Source organism: Ambystoma mexicanum, chromosome 2q (genome assembly GCF_040938575.1).
Source record: "Ambystoma mexicanum isolate Mex_15411 chromosome 2q, UKY_AmexF1_1, whole genome shotgun sequence".
Classification (NCBI taxonomy): Eukaryota; Metazoa; Chordata; class Amphibia; order Caudata; family Ambystomatidae; genus Ambystoma; species Ambystoma mexicanum.
In genome coordinates this window covers 203,019,048-203,043,657 of record NC_090924.1, presented here as the reverse complement: position 1 = coordinate 203,043,657, position 24,610 = coordinate 203,019,048, and the positions used below count along the sequence as shown (strand labels likewise).

Genomic DNA, 24,610 nt, shown 5'->3' with positions numbered 1-24,610 from the left:
CTGTTGTTGTTGTTGTTGCTGTAGTTGTAGCAGTATAGGCATGTCCTCCTGCTCCATGAGTGCAAATGCTAGTGGTAGCATTTTGGTGTAGGAAGGGGTGTGGTGTGTGGGTGTGCTCCTTTTGTACTGGCCCACTCTGCATTGCCTACACCTATGGGGGGGGTTGTGGTGTGTGGGTGTGCTCCTTTTGTACTGGCCCACTCTGCATTGCCTACACCTGTGGGGGGGGGGTTGTGGTGTGTGGGTGTACTCAGTTCATACTGGCGCAGCCTCCTTTGACTCCACCTGTGGGGATTGTGTGCACCTGTGGCAGCTGCCTTGTATCTTGGTTGCTGTTTGCGGGGGGTCCGCGATGCCTGTTTTTCCGGCATCATGCAGCCCGTTGTTACCGTGTTCTCGATGCCGGTATTTGCATGTTTGTGTGGGTTGTGATTGCCCCCTATTACCGGCATGCCGGTATTTACTACCTGAAGAGGCGCGTGTACGCGCCTATGCCGCTATTAGCGGCACCGTAAATAACGGTGCCGTTCATACCGGGTTTGCGGGTCAGAATGCTACGGAACGTTAAATGATGCCGGTATTTACATTTTTCCCTTACCGGCATGACTCGTAATGAGGCCCAATATCTTTAAGGCCTTCCCCTATCCTGGTAAATTGCCTTTCCCAGGATTTAAAGTCACTTCAAAATGTTCAAGAAAAGAAAGGCTTCAAACCAGTTTTTGGAAGTGCAAACTCAAAACAAAGTTCATCAAGCAAAAATCCACTGGTAGCCACTCTTTGTCCTTGGAAGAAAAGATCTCCTTCCACCTTCCAGGAAATAAAATAGCACCAATGGTAATCCTGGTTATGGTGATCACTAGTCTCTACTTCTAGATAAATTGCCACAGTTCAAAGAAAGTGTGATATTCAAGTATCCATAATATAAACTTCTTGACAACGTCTTCGGTTACAGCTTTACCTTCTGTATAATCAGTCAGGATGTTTTCTTTGGGCTGCTGATTCTATCTCCAACAGCCACACTTCTACTGCTGGTACTATGAGAACAGCCACCTTTGTCCCATAGCGAAACACCGCTCAACCACTGCAATGTGTCATCTACTGACAATTCTATACACCACCACAGTTCAAGTGCAACTACTGCTGCTTCAGTATTTGACTTTTTAGGTAGATTTCAACAAGACACTCAACGTCTTCAGGTAGGCAAGGCACTCTCCCTTTCAATGGCTTTCTTAAAAGCGGCTCCTCTTTGCCTCTTCAGATGGTCTAATTACCACCAGAACAACCTGCTTCTGCTCACAAGACTTTCCCTTTTAGCTTCAGCAGTCTGTTGTATCATAGGTTGTTTTCAACTTCAGGGTATACAAGCATTGGTTTCCCCTTCCCCAGCTCTGCACTCACCTTTCCACAAGGTATCTACTCAAGTAATTAACCAAAAGCTTCTGTGCCACTTTCTCAGCTTCGGGTAATAATGGCGTACTTGTTTCTTATGCCACTTAACTGTTAGCATCACATAACCGTCAGTTGGTTCTGTAAGGCTTGGCAAAACAAGTTTCACTATGAAAATGGGAGTTCTACTGGCTTGGCTAATTCATGTTCTTCTCCAGGCTGTTTCCATGGTTTAAACTTGACACAACACCTTCCGTTCATGTGTAATGATAAATAATGAAGATCAGGCTTATTTCAGGAATTCTAATTGGACACACGCACTTTCCCTTTGTTATAGTTTTCACTCTGCTACTTGTAATTAGTGTATAGACCAAATTCGGTATTCAATGATGTTAAAAAGGCGTTCTCTCGGGGGGCCCTGTTGCGCTCGACGAAGATGGCCGCCTGCTGATCAGCTCCGAGCCGCGAGGCGCTCCTTCTACCGAAATCCTCCTGTTTGCCTCGGCGCTTCAACATATAATTGACAGAGGGGGAAGCTTGTGTGTCTGGGACCCTGCTGGCCTCGTCCCGTCTTCCTAACTTATTTGGCCGCGGACCTTCTGGCCCCTACGGGAGTGCCGGGAGCGGTTGCTTCCTCCGATCCCCCTCGGGGCTCCGGGGGATCGCGGCCGTGTGCCGCGGCTTGCGGCCTTCCGTGGGGGGAGGGGCGTCCTCCCCGCCCTGCGCGACCGCTCTCCACTGCCTTCGGGAGGAGCGGCTGACAGGATCCGAGAGCGTCTCGCTCCGCTGCCCCATCCTAGGCGGCGTGCCGATTTGAATCGAGCCTCCAATCCATGGCTCCGGGCGGTGAGTCGGGTCCCTGATCTCCGCGGCACGCACCACATTGATTGGCGGCCTTGGGCGGTGAAGAGTCGCGCCTGAAGCACATCGGAATCCCTCACATGATTTTGGGCGCGGCGCCTGCCCTGTGACAATAGCCACATTCCGCCTACATCCTGATACTCTGTGGGGGGGGGCCGGCTCCTCCGGAGCCCACCCTCCGGCGGATCTCACCCTCGGCCGCGCCGCTCCCTGGGCCCGTTGGGGCGGCACGGGGCATCGGCTCCTCCCCACTTACCTAAAGCTGCTCACTTTACTGTGCCGGGGAGTGCTCTGACCCCCGAATCTACTGTACGGAGGCACCACCGATTTGATCCATACCCGCCTTATTGCCCTACCAGAGGACTGACCACCTGGCTGTCCCATCTCATCCTCGGCCGCGCCGCTCCCTGGGCCCATGGAGGAGGCGCGAGGCATCGGCTCCTCCCCACTTACCCAATGCTGCTCACGTTACTGTACCGAGGAATGCTCTGACCCCTGAATCTACTGTACGGAGGCACCACCGATTTGGACCATACCCGCCTTATTGCTCTACTAGTGTGCTGACCACCTGGCTGTCCCATCTCATCGCAATAGTTACCAGAGGCTCCTCTTGTTTCTCTTACTGGTTACTGTCTCCTTGCCTCCTCAGGTTCTCGGGGGAGTACTTGTGGTTCACTGGCCGCCACATACATCGGCTGTCCTGGGCGACCCTCCTGGCCCGGTCCCGGCAACCCAGCATAGATTGGCCTCCCCCTTCTGGATTTGAAACACCGCATCTCGTGTCGCCAGCCGGCTGTGGCCTCACACATACCTGGCGCTCTCTCTTGGCGTCCCCCTGTCCTCCGACCCACCAGACTTCTCTTCACCTTTTACCGACACCATGTCAACGAGGATGGGAAAGAAGCAATCCTCTATCAACATGTTTGCGAAGCCCCCGGGAGGATCTGGCGCGGAGACATCTGCACAGGAACCATCCACTGCACATGAACTGGAACCATCCGAATCTCAGAAAATGATGGAATACATTCGCGAGGGGTTCACCACGATCCATAGTAAACTAGACGACATGAACGGTACGATATCCTCCATTAAGGCACACATGGAGAGGACTGATGGTCGTGTAACTGAGATTGAATCACGTGTGAGCACCGCTGAGGACGGTCTGGGCTCCCTTCGGGCAGAGGTTTCCACATTATCCGCACGCGTAGCAGAGGTGGAGAAGAAAAATGAGGATCTTGAGTCTTGCTCAAGACGCAACAACCTCCGTATAATCGGGGTACCGGAGGATGGCATACAAGAACCCATGGAGGACTACGTGGAGAGCTTGCTACTTCGACTCCTTGATTCCCCAAAACTCTCCTCACAATTTGCAATCGAGAGAGCCCACCGTGCACTTACAGCGAAGCCTAGGCCTGGCGCCCCTCCTCGCCCGATTATAGCCAGGGTCCTTAATTTTCGCGACCGAGATGCCCTGCTCAGGGCGGCAAGAGTCAAGGGAGACCTTTTGTTGGGCGCGGCCAGAATCCATCTATACCCGGACTTCTCGATGGCGGTCCAGCGTGAGCGTAAATCCTTCCTGGCGGTGAAGAGACGGTTGCGCGAGCTCCAGGTCAAATACGCTATGCTATACCCCGCCAAACTCCGGATCGAGCATGCGAATCGAGTATACTTCTTCACCCTACCGGAGGAGGCCTCTAAGTTTATAGATGAACATTTTCCCGGCTGAACTATACTTGCAACAATCACTTCCATTGCTTATGCCTTGCTCCATTGGTCCACACGCTGTACTTTTGTTCTAACACAACATGCTCTTATTGTGGGGTCGCCACCATTGAGCCGTAACCCAGAACTCGGCTGGCCTTGCGGTGTTCCGGCATTATCAGTTGCGGTACTGCGTGGACTTCTGGGCCGGGGGGTTGCTGCACACCTCGTCCTGTTGGCATTATAAGTGTGAATGTTTATGTCTCCGTTTTCTCTCTAAGCGATGCATCTGTTGGTGTTGGGTTATCATGCAGTGGGGGCTGGCTGCTGATCTGAGGACGGTACTGACTTCTCTCCGTCGGTGCATCCCAGCTATCCACCACATACATCCTTCGCCCGCTCGAGTATCCCGAAACACTGTGGTAATCCCTAGTTTCTGATATCGGGTCTGAACACATACACCATCCCGTTCAAGCTGTTCGGATGGTTACCCCATATAATCTCGCTACATTGGTTCATTATTGATGGTCGTGCCTTCCTCCCCCCCCCCCCCCCCGCGGGTCCATCCCCGTATGTGACTTGCTTTCATGGCCAGGCATTAAGTTTATCCTCAAATTGCCTCAAGGTACGGAGCATCGCCGCCAGGCCGACGTACAGGCCCCCCAGACGTTGATGCCAGTGTTTTTGACTTGGTTGGTTGTACATGGGTTGTTCATCTCTCTGATTGGGGGAGGGATGTGGGAGGGGGTGGGGGGTAGGGGAGTTTACGTTAAAAAAGGCTTGGTGACTACAGAGAAGGTAGAGTTCAGGGAACCAGGGTCTCTATGCCATCACAGATCTGACAGCAATGGGGCCCGCTTATGGGGGGCACTGTTCCATCCACCTGTGTATTTCTATGTCTATTTTGATTGTGTCGAGTGAGGAAAACCTTACATTCTTGAGTTGGAACGTGCGGGGGCTGGGGAACTTTAAGAAAATGAGATTACTGCAGCTCCAGGCTGAACGACACGGGACTAAGATCCTGTTTCTTCAGGAGACACATGCGGTAACTGACCACTGTGAGAAGTTTGCTAAAACTTGGGGACCGCAGAGATACTATACTTCCTACTCCACACAAAGCCGCGGGGTTATGACCCTTATTCACAAGAGTATTAGATTTATCCCCATTGCCTCGACAATAGACCCTCTGGGCAGATACGTTTTACTTCATGGCATCCTACAGAATAGGGAAGTGGTCCTACTAAATATCTACGGTCCCAACATCGATGATCCTGAATTTTTTACACATCTCGCGTCCCTCCTTGATGGCTTCCCGTTGGTACCTATTCTCTGGGGAGGCGATTTTAACACTATATTCGATGTGGATCTCGATAGATCTGGCTCTCGTCCCCGTCACCTCACTAGGGCCGCATATACTACACTTTCTTCACTCCCTCGCCTGGCCCTGTTTGACGCATGGAGGCTTCTTTACCCCGACTCCCGCCCCTTCTCCTTCTATTCCTCGGTGCATGATTCCTTCTCCCGGATTGATAGATGGCTAGTGTCTGATATACTCATAAGGAACATCTCAAGCTTGTCGATTCTCCCCAGGACTCTCTCCGATCACTCACCAGTAACTATTACCCTATCCTGGGGCTCGGATCACGATCGTTCTAGACACTGGAGGATGAAACCACTCTCCCTCCTTGACCCGGTCTTCAGTTCGGAGTTGGAGTCGGCGATCGAGGAGTTCTTTGAGATCAATACCGGCTCCGTCTCATCACAAGCCACCCTCTGGGAAACCTTTAAAGCCTACATCAGAGGCATCGCCCTCTCTAAAGAAAATGGCATCCTTAGAACCATCCGTAGAGAGATTGCCGAGTGCGAGGCCACACTATCCGTGCTAGAGGCCCAATATGCATTAAATCATACTCCTGAGACCCTTGCATTGATCGGCACGGAGCTAGACACCTTCCGCGCTCTTGCGGACCGAGAGCAGAGATTTCTCGATAACCCTGGGCTAGCGAGGAGATATGGTGAGGGTGAGCGCCCATCTCGTCTCCTGGCTAGGCTTCTCCGCCGTGAGTTTGGCGCTCCTCCCATTCCTGGCGTTGAGAGACCTGATGGATCCCTTGCCACTTCCCCCGGTGATATCAATTCCGAATTCCTCTCCTTCTATCAATCCCTTTATGCTAACGCGGATAATGCCACTATAGCAGAAATAGACGTCTTTCTGGACAAGCTCCCCCTGTCGGTCCTTTCCTCCGATACCATCGGAGCCCTTGAGAGTCCATTCACTTCCTTGGAACTCTCGGAGGCCATAGACTCCCTCTCATCAGGCAAATCCCCGGGATCGGACGGTATACCGGTTGAGTTCTATAAGCGGTTCAAGTCTCTTCTACTTCCTCGTCTGGTCGCGCTTTGGGAAGAATCGTTGGAGGTGGGCCAGCTCCCTCCCACGCTCCGCGAAGCCACCATAACTGTCCTGTTAAAACCTGGTAAATCCCCTACGCAATGCGGTTCTTACCATCCACTCTCGCTAATCAATTGTGACGTCAAGATTTATGCTAAGCTACTTGCTTTACGTCTGGCCCCCTTCATGCAACATATCATTCATCCAGACCAGGCGGGGTTTATTCCGGGACGCTCTACCTCACTGAATCTTAGGCGCCTCTTCAATATTATAAGCAGGGTGAGTCCGGATGTCCATGCGGTAGCCGCCACGCTCGATATGCAAAAAGCTTTTGATTCCGTCTCTTGGAGGTATCTTTGGCGGGTACTTAATAAATGTAAATTCGGCCCCACATTTCTCTCCTGGGTCAAGCTGCTATATTCAAGCCCCGTGGCCAGAGTCCGTACCGGGGACCGGTGTTCTTCCCTCTTCCAAATAGCTAGAGGTACTAGACAAGGTTGTCCCTTCTCTCCATTAATCTTCGCTGTAGCGATGGAGCCGTTCGCGGATATGCTTCGCCAATCTCATTCCCATAGAGGCCTACGCACTGCCGGGGTCTCAGATATAGTTTCCCTATATGCTGACGATGCTCTACTCTTTATTCGCTCTCCTGAAATCAATCTTGCCCCAATACTGGAGGATGTTGTTCTTTTTGGCCGTATGTCGGGCCTGACGGTAAACTGCGCTAAATCAACTCTCTTCCCGCTTACCCCCAGCACGCTCCCCCCTCCCGATACTCTTGGATTCACTTGGGCCCAATCTGAGTTCACCTACTTAGGTATAGTGGTGTCGCGACATATCGATCGGGTTTTCGTGAAGATTTATCAAGTATACCTCACAAACCTAATGCAAAAAATTCAGGGTTGGGACAAACTCCCGATCTCACTGGCAGGTAGGGTGGGAATACTGAAGATGGTGGTACTCCCCCAGCTATTGTATAGATTCGTTAATATCCCGCAATGGCCGGGAGTTGAGTTCTTTCAGACATTGACACGCACCCTCAATACTTTTCTCTGGCACTCTGGTGCAGTCCGCCTCAAGTTTGAGACCCTTGCTTCTCCGATGGAAATGGGTGGCTTCGGTGCACCCGACTTTCTCAAGTACTGGCTGGCAGCCCAGCTTCAACACATTGCACATTGGTTCAACATATCTGACCCCCCTCCCCATGTCAGACTAGAGAAGTTATCGGTTGGTGACCGCGATATCAGATCCCTGGTGATCGCACCCATGCCAATAGAATCGGGCTCATTAGACCCGTTGAGGTGCACATCCCTGGCTTTATCCAAAACATGGCAATTACTAGGCACCACCCATCCCTTCCATGGTAACTTCCCGATCTGGAACTTTCTCCCGGGAATCCCACAGGTCCCCCCATCGGTTGTTCGCACATGGGCTGAGGCAGGATTTTAATTGCTCAGAGACATATTTGTAGATGGTAATTTCATAGAATGGCGTGACCTCCCACCGTCCCTCAGACAGCGTCCCTCAGTGTGGCTTCAATACTCATCCCTCCGTAGAGTCCTCAAACATAAGTACCCATGCTTCCCAGCATTACCGCCGGATGAGCTGGCGATCACTGAATTGACCTCTCCTTTCCCTATGAGGGGAAAAACTTCCAGACTATATACCCTGGTACAATCCAGATCGCCCCCTTCATTCTCTAAATTAAAGCTCGCCTGGGAGTCTGATCTCGGAGTGGAAATGACCGAAGACCGTTGGTCCCAAATGTGCTCACGTATCCAGAGGGTCTCCTTCAACTCCCGATTCAAGCTAATTCAATTTAAACTACTCCACAGATACCACTACACCCCAATCAGACTACACCGTATCTCTAATAGTTTCTCCCCCAGATGCCCTAGATGCGGCCACGATGGAGCTGACTACTTCCACATGATCTGGTCATGCCCCCGCCTTACCCAATTTTGGGACTCTGTTTGCTCCACCATCTCGTCTATTCTTGACCACCCTATTTCCCCTACCCCAATGAAATGCTTATTCCATGACTTTCCTGACCTGCACCGAGATTCTAGGAGACTGGCCGGTCTATGTATGCTTCTGGCTGTGCGGGCAATACTACTTTGTTGGCTCAGGCCTACCACCCCGACTCACGCACAGTGGCTCAGAGCAGTCACTTGGGCCTCCGATACGGAGGAATCGTGGGCGGTACAACAGCCCGCCTGCTCTAGACCCAGGAACATCTGGTTCAAGTTCCGATTATTTATGTCCCCCCCCCCGACACCGACTCAGGTCCTACATCCCCAGCAGCCTCTTCTCGTTAATCTCCTGCAGCCCCTTGAATGGCCCTCCACCGGGTCTTGTATAGTCCTGCTACTCTCCATTGTCCGCGGGGCGAGCCCCTCCACTTGTTATGTGATTCTGTGATGTTCTAATTGTTTGATTTTATATGCTCTGTTGTCGCTCACCTGTACCTGTGCTACCAAGCTGAATAAAAATAAAAGTTTAAAAAGGCGTTCTCTCAACTTAGAGACACGTGACCACCTTGTTGTACATCAACAATGGGTTTTGAGTGTTTTAGCTTCTCACGCGAACAAGGATCTTCAACGTTATACGCAAATGTTACCATTTCATTGATGGAAATATTTTCAATACAACGAACTAGCTTTTCTCGCATTAGCATCTAATGCGAGTCAATTAGGAGCTGGTTACAGTTACCAACAAGGTTCGTGCAGTGCATCTGAATGCTGTGCTTCACTCACCGGCTTCAGTGACACTGGTCCTGCAGGTCGCACTGCTTCCCCGACTACTTCCTCTTCCTCTGCTACTTCTGGCCTGCTGAGGACCAACACCCCTCTCCAGCACAGGTGTCTTCAGTCCGGCAACTTGCTGTGTGAGTTTCCTTTTCTCCCGAGACCCTCTGCTTCTGGCTTTAGTCTCCTGCAGCACTTGCACGACTCTGCAATCACTGCAACTCAGCTCACATGGGGAAAACTCTGCCTTCTGCGCATATTCCACTGCACAGCCGCTGCAATTGAGTTTGACAGAAAAGGACTCTTGCAGCTTGCAGGTGAAATCTGCTATCTCCACGCACAGCTATCCCTTCTTTTCTGCCACTTTCTCGTGACTTGCCAGCCTCGTGCTTCTCCTCTACTACTGCTACTCCAGACAGCCTTCCAGTCCGCAGTCCAGCTCCTTCTCCAGCATGGGTCTGGCATGAATTCACATGCTCATGAATATTCCCCGTCATCTGGCTGGGATTCCACTGTAAAAGAAAAAACTGTTTCAGTTTCATTTACAAACTGTATTTCTCCTTTAAACCAATTACTGCCCTCTGGGTCATACTGCCCTCATCCAATGATACACCTCTCCCTAAGCCTCTCCTCTGGCAGCCATCTTCAGATTCTTACTGCATGCTTCAGTGTTGGAGTCCTTGCATTTGCTCTGCGAGCTAATGCTATGTTTTTTCATGTTTTCGACAGGAAAAAGTTCTATTTTTGTTTCTAAAGGGCCTATGTGCTCTCTTCTCCATCTGCCGGCAGCAGGGATCCGTTGTTGGTGATTTTCAGCGCCTTTCAAAGGCTAAGATCGTCGAAGTTTCCAGAAGGCCATCGGGCCTATTTCGCACCTTCCGACCATGTCGGAGCAGAAGGAAGGAAGATGCCTCTTCAAGTGCTGCACCAAGTGCGTGCTACGGAATGTGTTTGTTGAAGACAAACACCTGCAATGCTTCTAGTGCCTGCATTCAGACCATAAGGAAGGAGAATGCGAGATATGCCTTGGTTCCTCCAAGAAGACGACGAAGGATAGGCACAGTAGACTGGCGGTGTGGCTGAACGCCAAGGCTTCTACGCCGTGCTCCGAGCAGTGTGATGCCTCACCCAGGACCGGCCGGCCCCTCGGAGCAGTCTTCCAAGTCCTTTGAGGGTGCCTCCTCCTTGGGGGCCCAAGATAAGGCCAAGAACCGCAACTCCAGGTCCACGGAGTTGCTGCAGAAGCGGGTCCCACAGTGGACAGGGCACGATCGACATCACCCTCTGTCTCCAGTGCCAGCCGGCAATTGAGCTCCTCCTCGAAAAGGAAATTGTCCAACCCGGCTAAACTGCGGGAGAAGCCAGAGAAGCCGCGGATGGAGAAGGCCGAACTGCCCAAGAAGGCCCAATAGGCACAGGATAAGACTTTGTCGACGATAGAGTTGGTGGCGGCAGCTCTAACAAAGGCTAAGGGGGCTGACCCTGTGAAGGTAGCACCCGCAGCGCTGAAGGTATCCCTGCCCTCTTGGCGTGAAACCACTGCAGTGACTTTGGCAAAGTCTGCTGGCACAACAAAGGGGACACCATCTCAGAACTCGGTACCGGTCCTTCAGGGTGGAAAGGCGCTGTGGGCAAGGAGGACCCGAATCAGCCTAAACCATGGCAGTTTCGTCCATGGAAGATGAGGACCTGGAGTCCTTACACACGGTCCACGAGGGAGTGGAAGAGGAAGACGACGGCACGGGCCTAGTGTTTTGATCACGCCAGCCCAGCCGAGGGATGTCTCTCTGGACATCCTGTCGACCCTCCACAGCTTTGTGTTGGAGATCCAGAAGAGGATGCCACACGGCCCGATTCCAGTGGTCCCAGAGGCCCCAATTTGCCACCAGCGAAGAAGAGGAAGCGTCATCCGATGCCCCCATTTCGGCCTCCACATCCGTGTCAGGCCCTCTCTCCCCCGCAGACCCAGGGACGGATACAACAATATTGTTGCAGTGTATCCCGGCAGCCCACGGCATCCCCACCGGATGAGGTGGGGTTGTTCCATTCCATGATCGCCAGAGCCTCCGAGCTATTCCAGCTTGTGCCCGAAGAAACCAGGAAGGAGGGTTTCTTGTACCAGAGGCGCGAGGCCAAGAGGAAGACCATCATGGCGCTGCCCCTTCTGAACGACATTTGGGAGGAGGGCCTGGCCCTCTTGAAGAACACTTGCACAGCTCCGGCCAAACGGGATAGGCTGGAGAAGAGGTACTGGTTGCCTGAATCTACACCCGGTCGCAACCATCGCCGGATTCAGTGGTTTCAGCGGTCTCAAGGAAACGTTAGGCTAACCCATCCTGGTCGTCTTCAGTTCCTCCTGACAGCGAGGGGAAGAAGATGGACTCCATGGGAAGGAAGGTGATATACACTGCAGCGTCCACCATCAAGGCGGCCAACGCACTGGCGATCCTGGCCAGGTAAGACAGGGAGCTGTGGTACAAGCTGTGTCCGATTTTGGAGTTCCTCTCCGACAACAAAAAGATGAAGACAATCGCTCTCTTCCAGGAGCGGGAGGTAGCATTGCATCACATTGGAGCTGGATGTTGCTGACACAGGATTCCGGCAGATGGGGAACGGTGTCTGCCTTGGTCGCCAAGGCTGGATGAAGGCCATGAATTTCCACCAGGAGGTCCAAGCGAAGTTACTGGACATGCCTTTTTGACAGAGATATCCTTTCCGGGAAGGTTGTCGACGAGTGCCTACAGGCCATCAAGGCAGATAGAGAGACGGCCCGTTCCCTAGGCACCCTCCATCAGCACTGCTCTTCTTTTCGCTCCTCCAGAGGAAAGTCGAGCAGGTCTTAAAAAGGTTTCTCATCGTACCGTCGGCAATGCAGATCCATGACTCAGGAAGCCTACAGAGGACGTTCCCAGGCCTACAGTAGACGAAGACAGCGTTGCCCGAACAGCAGGACACGGGTGCTGAAGCAGGCCTGAACTGACCAGGACGTCAGGCCCCCACCCGGGGAGGTCGGCTGACGAAGCTAGTCAGCTATTAGAAAAAGATCACCACTTCAGATGGGTGCTGGATGCTCTTGCCCAAGGACATACCTTGGAGTTTCAGCGCAGGTGTCCTCGGATCCCTCTGGTGGCCCGTCAGGAGCAGCACATCCCTCAGCTCTTGGATGAGGCACGGGCTATGCTGCGAAAAGGGGCGATAAAGCTGGTTCGCTAGCGACTCTGGGGCTCCAGAGTCTATTGCAGATACTTTTTGGTCTGAAAGACGACCGGGGCTGGAGGCCCATTCTAGACCTGCAACGTCTGAACAAATGCCCCAAGTCAAAAAAATTCAGAATGGTCATGTTGCAACACGTGCTCGCCCAACTGGAAAAAGGAGACTTCTTGAGGTTGCTGGACATGGAGGACGCCTACTTCCATCTCCCCATTCACAGGAAAAACCAAACGTTTCTATGCTTCGTAATGCATGGACAGCACTACCAGTTCAATGCCCTACCTTTAAGGATTGAAGTCGGACCCGAGAGTGTTCACGTAGTGCCTGGCACCGGTGGCGACCCGTCTGTGTCCACAGGATATACACGTCTACCTGTACCTCGATGACTGGCTCATCCGGGCCCGCTCGTAAGAGTTGGCCGTCGGACACACGGAGGCGACCGTCCAGCTGCTGGGATACTCCATCAACTATCTAAAGTCCTGCTCGACACCATCGCAGAACACGCTGTTCCTAGGAGCCAGACTCAGTACGGTATCCTGCCTGGCGTCACCCTCGGAGGAAAGGGTAGCGGCCATTCAAGGGAACGTGCAGCAGCTGTTGTCGATGAAGACCACCATAGTGTGAAGCAGCAAGTCATTGCTCGGCATGATGTCCTGCATCTACATTATCCGGCTCTGCAGGTTACAGATGCAACCTCTTCCAGAATTCCTGGACACTCGCAGGATACGGGTGTCCGGAAGCTTTGCCAACAAGATCCCGCTCGACGAGGAGTTCTGTCGGGCGATAAGGTGGTGGGTTGTCGCTCCAACATTGTCCGGGGCACAGGGTTTCGAAACCCTGCATACCACGAGACGGTCACCAGGGACGCTTCCCTGGAAGATTGGGGAGCCCTCACCGGCTGTCTGCACGCCAGAGACCTGTGACTGCCAGAGGAGAAGGATCTCCATATCTACATCCTGGAGCTGCGGGCTGTGTTCTGGGCAGTCAAGTCGTTCCTTCCATCTCTGAATGGTAAGGTGGTGAGGATCTTCACGGACAGCACCACCACAATGTTCTACATCAGGAAACTGGGGCACTCGATCCCCAGCGCTCTCCAAGGAAGCGCACAACCTTCGGCACTGGGCTGTCTGACAAGAGATGTTCCTCGTTCCTCTTCACCTAGCGGGCGTCAAGAACACCATTGCAGACTCCCTCAGCAGGGAATTGCGCTCCTGGCACGAGTGGGAACTTGGGCAGGACCAGGTGGACCGCATCTTCAAGTGGGGCAGGCCCCAGATTGATCCATGACTCCAAATGCCAGAGGTTTGCCAGCAGATACCACCAACCGAGGAGCCCTGGGGGGATGCGTTCTCCTTCCCGTGGGAAGGCCTGTTTCTGTACGCATTTGTTCCGGTGCCTCTCCTGTAAAGAGTCATCAACACACTCAGTGCCAATACAGGATGATAACTCATCGCCCTGGGGTGGCCGAGGCAGATTTTGTACCCAGACCTTCTCAGCCTGTCAGCGTCGCCTCCGTTCAAGCTGCCAGTGGTTCTGGATCTTCTGACCAGAGGAGAAGGCACAATCCTTCACGACGACCCAGGATCGCTGAACATGAGGGCTTGGCTCCTGCAGCCCTAGAGTTTGGAGGATATGAGTTGCCTGCTGACTGTAGGGAGGTCCTCGCCAAGGCCAGGGCGTCGTTGACTTTAAAGTGCTACGGTCACAAGTGGAAGCGTTTCGCTACCTGGTGCCGGTCTCAGAAGATTACCCCTCTGAGGGTCACGGCCCGCAGATTCTTCCATACTTGCTATCCTTGATCAAGGCCAGACTGGCGCAGGCCTCTATCAAGGTATATCTGGCGGCTATCTCCTTTACACCAGGTCTCCAGGAAGATCTTGACTTTGGTCTCACCGACTCGTCAAGGAGTTCCTCCAAGGACTATTTTGATCTTTCCCGCCAATGAAGGCTCCTGCCCCGGCGTGGGAACGCAACGTGGTGCGGACGAGGCTCATGGGGGGGCCCCCTTCGAGCCTATGCATCAGGCCCCTCAAGTTCCTCTCGTGGAAAACTGCTTTCCTTGTGGCCATCACCCCTGCCAGGAGGGTAGGTGAGATCCAGGCCCTATCTTGCAAATAGCCGTACCTGACTTTCCACAAATCGAGGGTGGTGCTGCGGACGCACCCCTCTTTCATGCCGATGGTTTTGTCAAAATTCCACCTCAACTAGCCTTTGGTGTTAACTGTTTTTTTCCCGAAGCCTTTGTCACTGGCTGAAAGGACCTTGCACTTGACACGCACAAAGAGTTTTCGGAAGACTTCTCAACTGTTTGTGAACTTTGGTCCTGTGAACCATGGGAAGGCCTTGGCCAAGGTTTCCATCCCAAGGTGGCTCTCCGGCTGCATCATGCACTGTCATCGGTTGGCGAACCGACCGCTGCCCAGCTGTTAGGGAGCCCACTCCATCAGAGCAATTGCTGCGACGACGGCGTTCCTGTCTGGTGTGTCCCTGCTGGACATCTGCAGGGGCGGGTCGTGGAGGTCCACGCACACCTTCACGAAATTCTACTGCATCGACAGGGATTCCCAGGAAGAGTCCACAGTCGGCCAAGCAGTGCTACGCAACCTGTTTGCTTGAGGTGAGTCTGTTCCAGAGGTAAGAGTTAATTGCTTCTGTTGAGCTTTGCCACCTCCTGTGGTTGTGTAATGTGTTACTGCTATGCATTTGTTATTCATGAACATGTGAAGCCATGCCAGACCCCATGCTGGAGAAGGAACAAGTTACTTACCTGTTACTATTGTTCTCCAGCATGGGTCTGGCATGGATTCACATGCAAACCCTCCCTCCCCGTCCCATCTGCGGCTCTTCTTGGTCATATTGCCACTTTAAGTGCTTACCAAATCTGAAGATGGCTAGCAGAGGAGGGGCTTGGGGAGAGGACTGTCAATGGATGGGGTCAGTATGACCCAGAGAGCAGATATTGGTTTAAAGGAGAAATACAGTTTCTCCAGCATGGGGTCTGGCATGGATTCACATGCTCATGAATATTCCCCGTCGTCAGGCTGGGAATCCTCGGTAAAGAAAAAACCAGTATCAGTTTCGTTTCTGATCTGTCTTTCGTAGTAATAACCAATCACTGGTCTCTGCGTCATACTGACCACAGCCAATGACTGCCCTCTACCTAAGCACCGCCTCTGGCAGCCATCTTCAGATTTTTACCGCACGTTCATGTGTTGGGATCCTCGTGCTATTGCTCTCGAGCGTTAGTGCTATTTTTTCGCGCTTTTTCACAAAAACTTCGATTCTTTCGGTCAAAAGAGCCTCAAGCTCCACCGATCCTACATCCGATCAACGGGGACCCGTGTCGGATTCATCTGTGCCCCTCAAGGGTGAAGATTTCGTCGAGCTACGCTTCGGAGGACTCCAGAAGCTTCTCAGGCCCGGTCTCGGAGATGGCCCAGGAGAAGGGAAGCTCGACGCCCGGAAAGCTGTTCAGGGCCTGCCCTGGATGCCAGCTGCAGAACGTCTTCAAGGAGGACGAACACTCTTTCTGCCTTTACTGCCTTCATGGGGACAAGACGCACGTGGAGAAGGACTGTGCGTTTTGCGGCAACATGTCGGAACGGACCATGAAGGACCGCCATCAACGTCTCGCCAGCTGGCTGGAGGGTAAGAGCCCGTCTGGCGAGAAGAAGAAGAAATCTGAGCGGTCTTCTAAGACCTTTGAGGGCGCCCCGGCGACGGGGGCCCAACATAAGGCCAAGCACCGCGAGTCCGCTGGCACCGGGAGCGCCGAACGGTCGGGCTCTACGGGCGCCAGGCAGGGCGCACCCTCCCCGGCACCATCAACCACGAGCCAACGCTCTGGGTCGGGTAAGAGGAAGGCCGAGCACCCGGCGAAGCTCCTGGAGAGACCCCGGTCGAGCTCTAAGGCAGAGGAGGAGCGTGGCAGTGCCCCCTCCCTCAAGGATAAGGCGGTGAGCGCACCTAAGGTGGTGAAGGCCTTGATCCATTCGACCAAGCCCTCTATCGAAACGGTCGCGGCGGCCCTGGCCCAGCCTGTGGAGGCTGCACCAGTGGTGGCGGCCTCGGGGCCCAGAATCTCCCTGCCTCCTCGGAGGGAGTCTTCTTTCGTGCCCATCGATAGGACCCCCGTGAAACCCTCCGTGGTGAAGAAGGGGGGGCAGGGCGTCGGCGTAGATTCGGCCTCAACCTCAGAAGAGGAACTGATCGAGGTCTTAAGCCACGGCCTAGGCGTGGAACAAGACCAGCCCGTCGGAATGGGCCCCGACGCAGGTGACGACGACGACATCGTCGAGGATACCGACGGGGCCCCTGCTCGCCCGTCGGATTCCCCTCTGCCAGCGCCGCAAGACAACTCAGCGGCCATTTTGTTGGCTATACAGTCCTTATGCTCCGAGATAAGGACGAGACTACCGTTACCGACGGAGGAACCTCTCCCGTCGGGGGATCCAGAACCGGGACCTTCTGGTGTTCCCCCTACCAAGAAAAGAAGGATTCATCCACCGCCTCCTTTTCAACCGTCGCGCCCCGTCCAGCCCTCCTCCCCGTCCGCCCGAGGGGATGATACGGGGACTGACACGGCAGCGACGGGTACGGACGACGAGGCATACGACGAGGATTTTCCGTCGTCGCCTCCCACCAGGGCTTCTCCGCCCGACGAGATTGGATCGTTCCACTCAATGATCGCCAGGGCATCCGAGCTTTTCCAACTCTGCCCTGAGGAGAAGAAAAAGGAAGGCTTCCTTTACCAACGGCGCGAGACCAAGAGGAAGACGGTCCTCGCAGTGCCTCTGTTGGACGACATTTGGGATGAGGGCCTTTCCCTCCTCAAGAACCCTTCCACGACGCCAGCGAAAAGAGACCGGTACGAGAAAAAGTACCGGGTCCCGGACTCAGCCCCCCTATGCCTCCGGGCGCAGCCTACCCCGGACTCCGTCGTCTCCGCGGCAGCCAGGAAGAAAGCGGGGGGGGTGCGGCCTCCACGTCGACTTCCCCGCCGGACGGCGAGGGAAAGAAATTGGATGCCATGGGGCGCAGAGTCATCTCGTCGGCGGCGACGACGATTAAAGCGGCCAACGCCTTGGCTATCGTGGCCCGCTACGACAGGGAACTCTGGTACAAGATAGCTCCCCTGCTGGATTTTCTGCCGGACGACAAGAGGGCGGAGGCCCTTGAGATCCTGCAGGAAGGTGAGGTGGCCTCGGACCACGCCATCACCGTGGCGACGGACATCGCCGACACTGGGTTCCGCCAGATGGGCAACGGCGTTTGCCTTCGACGTCGCGGATGGCTCAAGGCTACGGACTTTCGGCAGGACGTCCAGACCAGGGTCCTGGACATGCCCTTCGACGGGAACAACCTGTTTGGGAAGACAGTGGACGATTCCCTTCAGGCCATCAAGGCGGATACTGAGACGGCCCGGGCCCTTGGAGTACTGCAGCAACGGCGGACGCCCTTTCGGAGCGGCGGAGGCAAGGGCGCCTCCAAAGGTTCCGGCGGCGGTTTCGCTTCCTACCGTCAAGCGGCCCGCTCGTCGTCGCAAGAGGCCTACAGAGGACGAGGCAAGTCTGGCGGACCCCGCCGTCGTCGCCAAGGAGGCCAAGGCGGCAAGGCCGCGTCCAAGCAGGATTGAACCGGCCGTGGGGTCGGGCCCCCACCGAAGCACCCCGGTGGGAGGCCGGCTGGCGGGCTTCGTCAGCGTGTGGGAGTCCATCTCCACCGACCGTTGGGTGCTGGACGCCCTGGCCCGGGGCCACGCGCTCGAGTTTCAAAGAAGGTGCCCGCGCGTCCCCCCCGTGGCCAGGAAAGAACTTCACGTCCCTCAACTTCTCCTGGAGGTAAAGGCGATGCTCAGAAAGGGCGCCATCGAACTCGTCCCAAAGAGGCTTCGGGGCTCCGGAGTCTACTCGCGTTACTTCCTCGTGAAGAAGAAGACGGGAGGATGGCGCCCCATCCTGGACCTGCGACGCCTGAACAAGTTCATCAAGGCGCAGAAGTTCCGGATGGTCACCCTCCAGCACGTCCTGGGTCAGCTGGAGGAAGGAGACTTCCTATCGTCGTTGGATTTGGAGGATGCCTACTTCCACATTCCCATCCTAAAGGGGCACCGAAAATTCCTCAGATTCGTGGTCCAAGGGCGTCATTACCAGTTCAAAGCCCTTCCCTTCGGACTGCGGTCGGCACCCAGGGTTTTCACCAAGTGCCTCGCACCGGTGGCGGCGCAGCTGCGCCGCGAGGGGATTCACGTCTACCCCTACCTGGACGACTGGCTCATCCGCGCCAAGACGAGGGAGCTCGCCGTGGTCCACACGGCAAGGACCGTCCAACTCCTCACGGACCTGGGATTCTCCGTGAACTACGCCAAATCCCACCTGGTGCCCGCGCAAGTCGCACTGTTTCTGGGAGCGAGGCTCGACACAGTGTCCCTTCTGGCCTCCCCGTCGGAGGAGAGGACCAGGACCATCCTGGGCAAGGTGCAACGGATGTTGGTGGCCGACGCGGCCAAGGTGAGGTCCATCAAGTCCCTCCTCGGGATGATGTCTTCCTGCATCTACCTCATTCCCATGTGCAGGCTCCGGATGCGCCCGTTGCAAGAGTTCCTGGATGCGCGCTGGATCCAGACGACGGGCAGCTTCGAGGAAAGGATCAAGCTCGACGAGAGTTTCCGACGAGCGATACGGTGGTGGGGCACCCGCGCGCATCTGACGGCGGGCATGGACTTCCAGACCCCAGCCCACCAGGTGACTGTGACCACGGATGCCTCCCTAGAAGGGTGGGGAGCGCACACCGAAAACCTGCACGCAAGGGGACTCTGGCTCCCGACGGAGAAGTCCCTGCATATCAACGTCCTGGAGCTCCGTGCAGTGTTTTGGGCCCTCAGGTCCTTCCTTCCGTCCCTCAAGGGCAAGGTGGTGAGGATCTTCACCGACAACACCACCACCATGTTTTACATCAGGAAACAGGGCGGAACCAGGTCCCCAGCGCTGTCCAAGGAGGCGCAGGACCTGTGGCATTGGGCCGTCGCCCAAGGGATTCTTCTGGTGCCGTTTCATCTGGCAGGGATAAAAAACACCATCGCCGACTCACTCAGCAGGGAGCTGCGCTCGTACCACGAGTGGGAACTACGGCAGGATCTGGTGGATCGCCTCTTCCGACGGTGGGGCACACCCCAGATCGACCTGTTCGCGACGGCGACGAACACCAAGTGCCGGAGGTTCGCCAGCAGGTTTCCCCAGACGAGGAGCATGGGCGATGCTTTCTCGTTCCCCTGGGAGGGCCTGTTCCTCTACGCGTTCCCTCCCTTGCCTCTGCTAATCCGGCTCGTCAACCAGCTCAAGAGGTCACGGTGCAGGATGATCCTCGTCGCACCTGCGTGGCCGAGGCAGATATGGTTCCCGGACCTTCTGGACTTGTCGGCGTCCCCGCCAATCAAGCTGCCGGCGGACGCGGATCTACTCTCCAGGGAAGGAGGCGCCATCCTCCACCACGACCCGAAGTCGCTGAACTTGCAGGCCTGGCTCCTGCAGCGCTAGAGTTTGGAGGATACGACATACCGGCCGATTGCAGAGAGGTTCTTGCAAAGGCCAGGGCGTCCTCGACTCTTAAATGCTACGGACACAAATGGAAGAGGTTTTCTGTCTGGTGCCACGCACAGAAGATTAACCCTCTACGGATTACGGCTCCCCAAGTGCTGCCGTACCTGCTGACGCTGGCCAAAGCTGGTCTGGCACACGCGTCCATCAAGATTCATCTTGCTGCGATCTCCCGATACACCAGAACCACGGGCCGGACGTCCTTGTGGTCTCATCGTCTGGTGAAAGAGTTCATGAAGGGACTGTTCAGATCGTTCCCGCCGGTGAAGGCTCCGGCCCCGGCGTGGGAGCTCAACGTGGTGCTGACCAAACTTATGGGACCTCCGTTCGAGCCTCTGCACTCGGCCCCGTTGAAGTTTCTATCGTGGAAAACAGCTTTTCTCGTGGCCATCACCTCCGCACGACGAGTGGGAGAGATCCAGGCCCTTTCCTGCAAGGCCCCGTACTTGACTTTCCACGACACGAGGGTAGTGCTCAGGACGCACCCCTCCTTCATGCCCAAGGTACCGTCGGACTTTCATCTCAACGAACCCTTGGTGTTACCTGTGTTCTTCCCGTCGCCGTCGTCGCCGGCTGAGAGGACTTTGCACTCGCTGGATGTAGCTAGAGCGCTGAAGTTCTACGTGGACCGCACGAAAGGTTTTCGGAAGACGTCACAACTCTTTGTGAACTTTGGACCTGTCAATCAGGGGAAGGCTCTCTCGAAGGCTTCCATCTCCAGATGGCTCTCCGGCTGTATCATGTACTGTCACCGGTTGGCAAACCGACCGCTGCCTGGCCGTCCGAGAGCCCATTCCACCAGAGCGATCGCAGCTACCACGGCGTTCCTATCTGGTGTGCCCCTGCTGGACATATGCAGGGCTGCTACGTGGAGGTCGACGCACACCTTCACGAAATTCTACTGCGTCGACCGGGATTCCAGGGAGGAGTCCAGGGTCGGCCAAGCAGTGCTGCGCAACCTGTTCGCCTGAGGTGAGCCTGGTGAGGAGGTAAGATGCTTAATGTTGAGTTGATGTGATGCTTAATGTTGAGCCTTTGCCACCTCCCGTGGTTGTGCATGTGTGTACTGCTATGTATTCTTTATTCATGAGCATGTGAATCCATGCCAGACCCCATGCTGGAGAAGGAACAAGTTACTTACCTGTAACTGTTGTTCTCCAGCATGGGTCTGGCATGGATTCACATGCGAACCCTCCCGCCTACCCCTCTGCGGCTCTTCACTTGGTCATACTGCCACTTCACGTGCTTCCAAATCTGAAGATGGCTGCCAGAGGCGGTGCTTAGGTAGAGGGCAGTCATTGGCTGTGGTCAGTATGACGCAGAGACCAGTGATTGGTTATTACTACGAAAGACAGATCAGAAACGAAACTGATACTGGTTTTTTCTTTACCGAGGATTCCCAGCCTGACGACGGGGAATATTCATGAGCATGTGAATCCATGCCAGACCCATGCTGGAGAACAACAGTTACAGGTAAGTAACTTGTTCCTTGTAAGTGAAAGTGAAACTGTTTTATTTTTTTACCAAGGATTCCCAGCCTGACGGGGAATATTCATGAGCATATGAATCCATGCCAGACCCATGATGGAAAACAATAGTTACAGGTAAGTAACTTGTTCCTTCTACTACTCCTTTCTGGCTGGGGCCTTTTATGCCTCCCAGCCTGGTTAACAGGCTTCAGGTGTAAGCCATTTGGTTTAATTGCCTGACTCCTACAGTGGCTGCTAGGCTGGAGTGTCTGACTACATTTGCATGCCTCTTCAACACTCTTTGTCTGTCCCTCTAGGATTCTGGGACTTGTAGTTTCTTCTACAGAAGTTGGGTTTTTCAACTTTGACAGTCTTTTTAAAGGTAGATGTTATTCCCTAAATATATTTTAGCAGAGGGGCTGTAAGATTGAACTTTTCTAGAGGAAGATGGTGTAGAGAAAACAACTTTTTCATTATCCTTTACCTTTCACCTTTGTAATTGAGGAGGGTGTTTAGTTTGGGACAAGCAGTAAGGGTTTTTCTTTTGATATAATGTGCTCTGAATTTACGAGTTTAGATTTCACAACCTTAGATCTCATATTAGGTTCAGAGACATTACAATGACAATAAGCCATGACCTCCTTTGGTACAGTGGTAAGAGTCTCTCTGTCAGAGGAAAAATACAGTGTCTCATCCCATGTAATTCCTGCACCACCCTAAACCCTTTCTCCTCCCACAGTACACGACCCCCAGGGTTGGGGATCAGGAAGTGTCTGCCTTCCCCTGGCCGCCTAGGAGGAGACTTTAGGCATGGTTTCAGTGAAGCATCCATAAGATTCTTCACAGTAGTTTGTCTCTTTCTGAAATTTTAACTTGGTATTAACCATCTTGATGCAAACATCAGTCAAACCAATTTACTCATTCCCTCCCACACATTTAACATGGAAACTGTCCTTCTGTTAGTGACTTGCAAGCCCTTTCTTGTAGACCTTTTTCTCACCTTCCATATGTTTTCCAGAGTGCCAACTGATGGTTTTTTTACAAACCCTCAACCCCAACCCACCCTTCAAAGAGGAAGAATGATTTCACAGGATTGATCCAAAGAGAGCTCTTAGCTTCTACGTGACTCGGACCTGAGATTTCAGGCAAGATGAGCAACTTTTTATAGGCTATGCTGGAGCAAAACTAGATAAGGCAGTTACAAAGCAATTGATGACGTTGAATTGTGCTCTGCTTTTTAGAGTGCTACTGTAAAGTGCACAAAGTGGCTCCTGAAGGCCTTAGGGCACATTCAGCTTGACTGTTTGCAGCAGCTGCTTCTCTGTTGAGAGTACCACCAGTCTCGAACATTTGCCATGCTGTAACATGCCTTTGCCATACACTCTTGTTTGCACTCACTTTATTGGGCAGGATGCCCAATTTGGATGAGCAATCCTACACAATTTTGTAGTGTGGCAAACATCTCTCCAGTTTCGCTTTCCATGCTTCCTTTGCTAGAAGTACTGCTATGACAGTCTATCCAAGAGGAGGAATTTGTTCAAGTACCAATCCATCAGAACAAATTACTTGCATCTGCTAATGTTCTTTCCAAGGGATTCTCCTCCCACAGATTACTCATCGCCCGCTCAACCTTCAACGCTACTATTGAGCTCGCTGATTTCCCTTCCAGGTTTCCCCCTCTGGGTAAAAAAGGAGAAACTGAGGGCATGGTGCAAGGTGTATATATATATAGGCTTCCCACGGACCTATTCAAAGTTGTAAATCTGGTTGCTTCGGGGGACTTCCACACTCTGTCTGATTGCTCTCCCCTCTGGGATAAATATTTCCATGATTTAGCCGACACTGCTGAATATATCCAAGATGAATATGTGCGAAAATAATTCACGGGAAAGAACATTACCAGAGGCAAGTAATTTTGTTCCTTCACTGATTCATGGCATCTTGTCACCAATGACAACCAAAGAGTTGAGAGGTTACTACTTCATAGGTGGGTTGCCCCATGTCCTGTCTTAATGGTCTCATCAAGGAATCCTTGCCAGTTAAATTTGAGAAAAGTGAAGTGGTTGCTTATAAATAAACCTTTGTATGATATTGTTTGCCTGCTACCATTTGTCAAAAAATGTCTGTGTTGAGCAAGTGTGGCTAGTTTATTTTACACAGTCAACAGCAAGTCGGGTTGTGGCCCTGTCAATCTATGTATGATTTTGGATTCAACATTTTTCTTTGTTACAGGATGAAGAGGCTGCTTTGGCAGATGGAGAGGATGTGCCCTTTGACAACAGTGTCAGACAGTTCCTAGCTGAATATAAGTCCTGGCAAGACAATATCCAAACTGTCCTCTTCACGCTTGTGCAGTCGATGGGCCAGGCACGCAGCCAGGAGCATGTTGAAATGCTTCAGGAAATAATTCCCACCCTGAAAGAGCTGAAAACACAGACTCAGAGGTAGAGCCTGTTTTTATTTTTGAATGCGTGCAGACATGTTTGTATTATACCAAATATTAAAATGCCAATGGTCTTTTTTCCCCCCGTTTATTTTAGCATATACAACACGCTAGTGAGCTTTGCATCACCCTTGCTCACAGATTCTTCTAATGAATGTTCAAGCCCAACATCATCTGCTACATATCAGCCCAGCTTTGCAGCAGGTACTGTTCTGGTCTCTCTTTCAAATGAACCGCATTAGATCGGACACCTCAATGCCTAAAATGTAATCTAAAATAAATGTTTTAGATGAGTTATAGTTGCCTTGATAAAATGTGTATTACACATTGTAAGGAGTAAAGTCCATGTCCCACATTCCAAAGAACCAGATGGGGTCTGCATGGTCTTTTAAAATACTGTTATAACATAGCTTTTCTTTGAAATCATGTTTGTGATTCAGAAGTTAAGGCATGTCAAATGCAAAGGTCTTTAAAAATGAAGTATGGTATAATATTGAAAAGTGTTATGTAAGTATATTTGCTAACATTACTTTTTAATTGCATTCTCAAACACCCATTTCAATAATGGCCACTATAGTAACAGCTGAGAGCAATTTCAGATTCGGGATTTACCTACATCCCGCTATCTTTGCCTGGACTAAAGTCGTTTTTTCCAACTGTTAATCCAGACTTTTACTCCAATGTGTTGTTCACTCCTGTTTAGCGAAGACTCGTTGAGTCTTGTTTTTTCCCCCTTGGAATTTGTTACATTTAACACTTCCCTTCAAATCCTTGCCATCTACTATTGTCTGCTTCCATAAGTAACA

At 53.0% G+C, this 24,610-nt stretch overlaps 1 protein-coding gene and 1 long non-coding RNA gene across 2 annotated transcripts in view; one reads left to right on the top strand and one right to left on the bottom strand.

Moving 5' to 3' along the window:
• LOC138569287 (uncharacterized) overlaps positions 1-24,610 on the bottom strand; it is a 339,714-nt gene that overhangs the window by 81,908 nt on the left and 233,196 nt on the right. The gene's annotated exons all lie outside the window — the stretch shown is intronic.
• SMG1 (SMG1 nonsense mediated mRNA decay associated PI3K related kinase) overlaps positions 1-24,610 on the top strand; it is a 2,768,248-nt gene that overhangs the window by 2,552,866 nt on the left and 190,772 nt on the right. The window contains exons 59-60 of the mRNA XM_069647131.1: positions 23,594-23,805; positions 23,902-24,008. Of these exons, the coding sequence (XP_069503232.1) occupies positions 23,594-23,805; positions 23,902-24,008 (319 nt within the window). The remainder of the gene's footprint in view (positions 1-23,593; positions 23,806-23,901; positions 24,009-24,610) is intronic.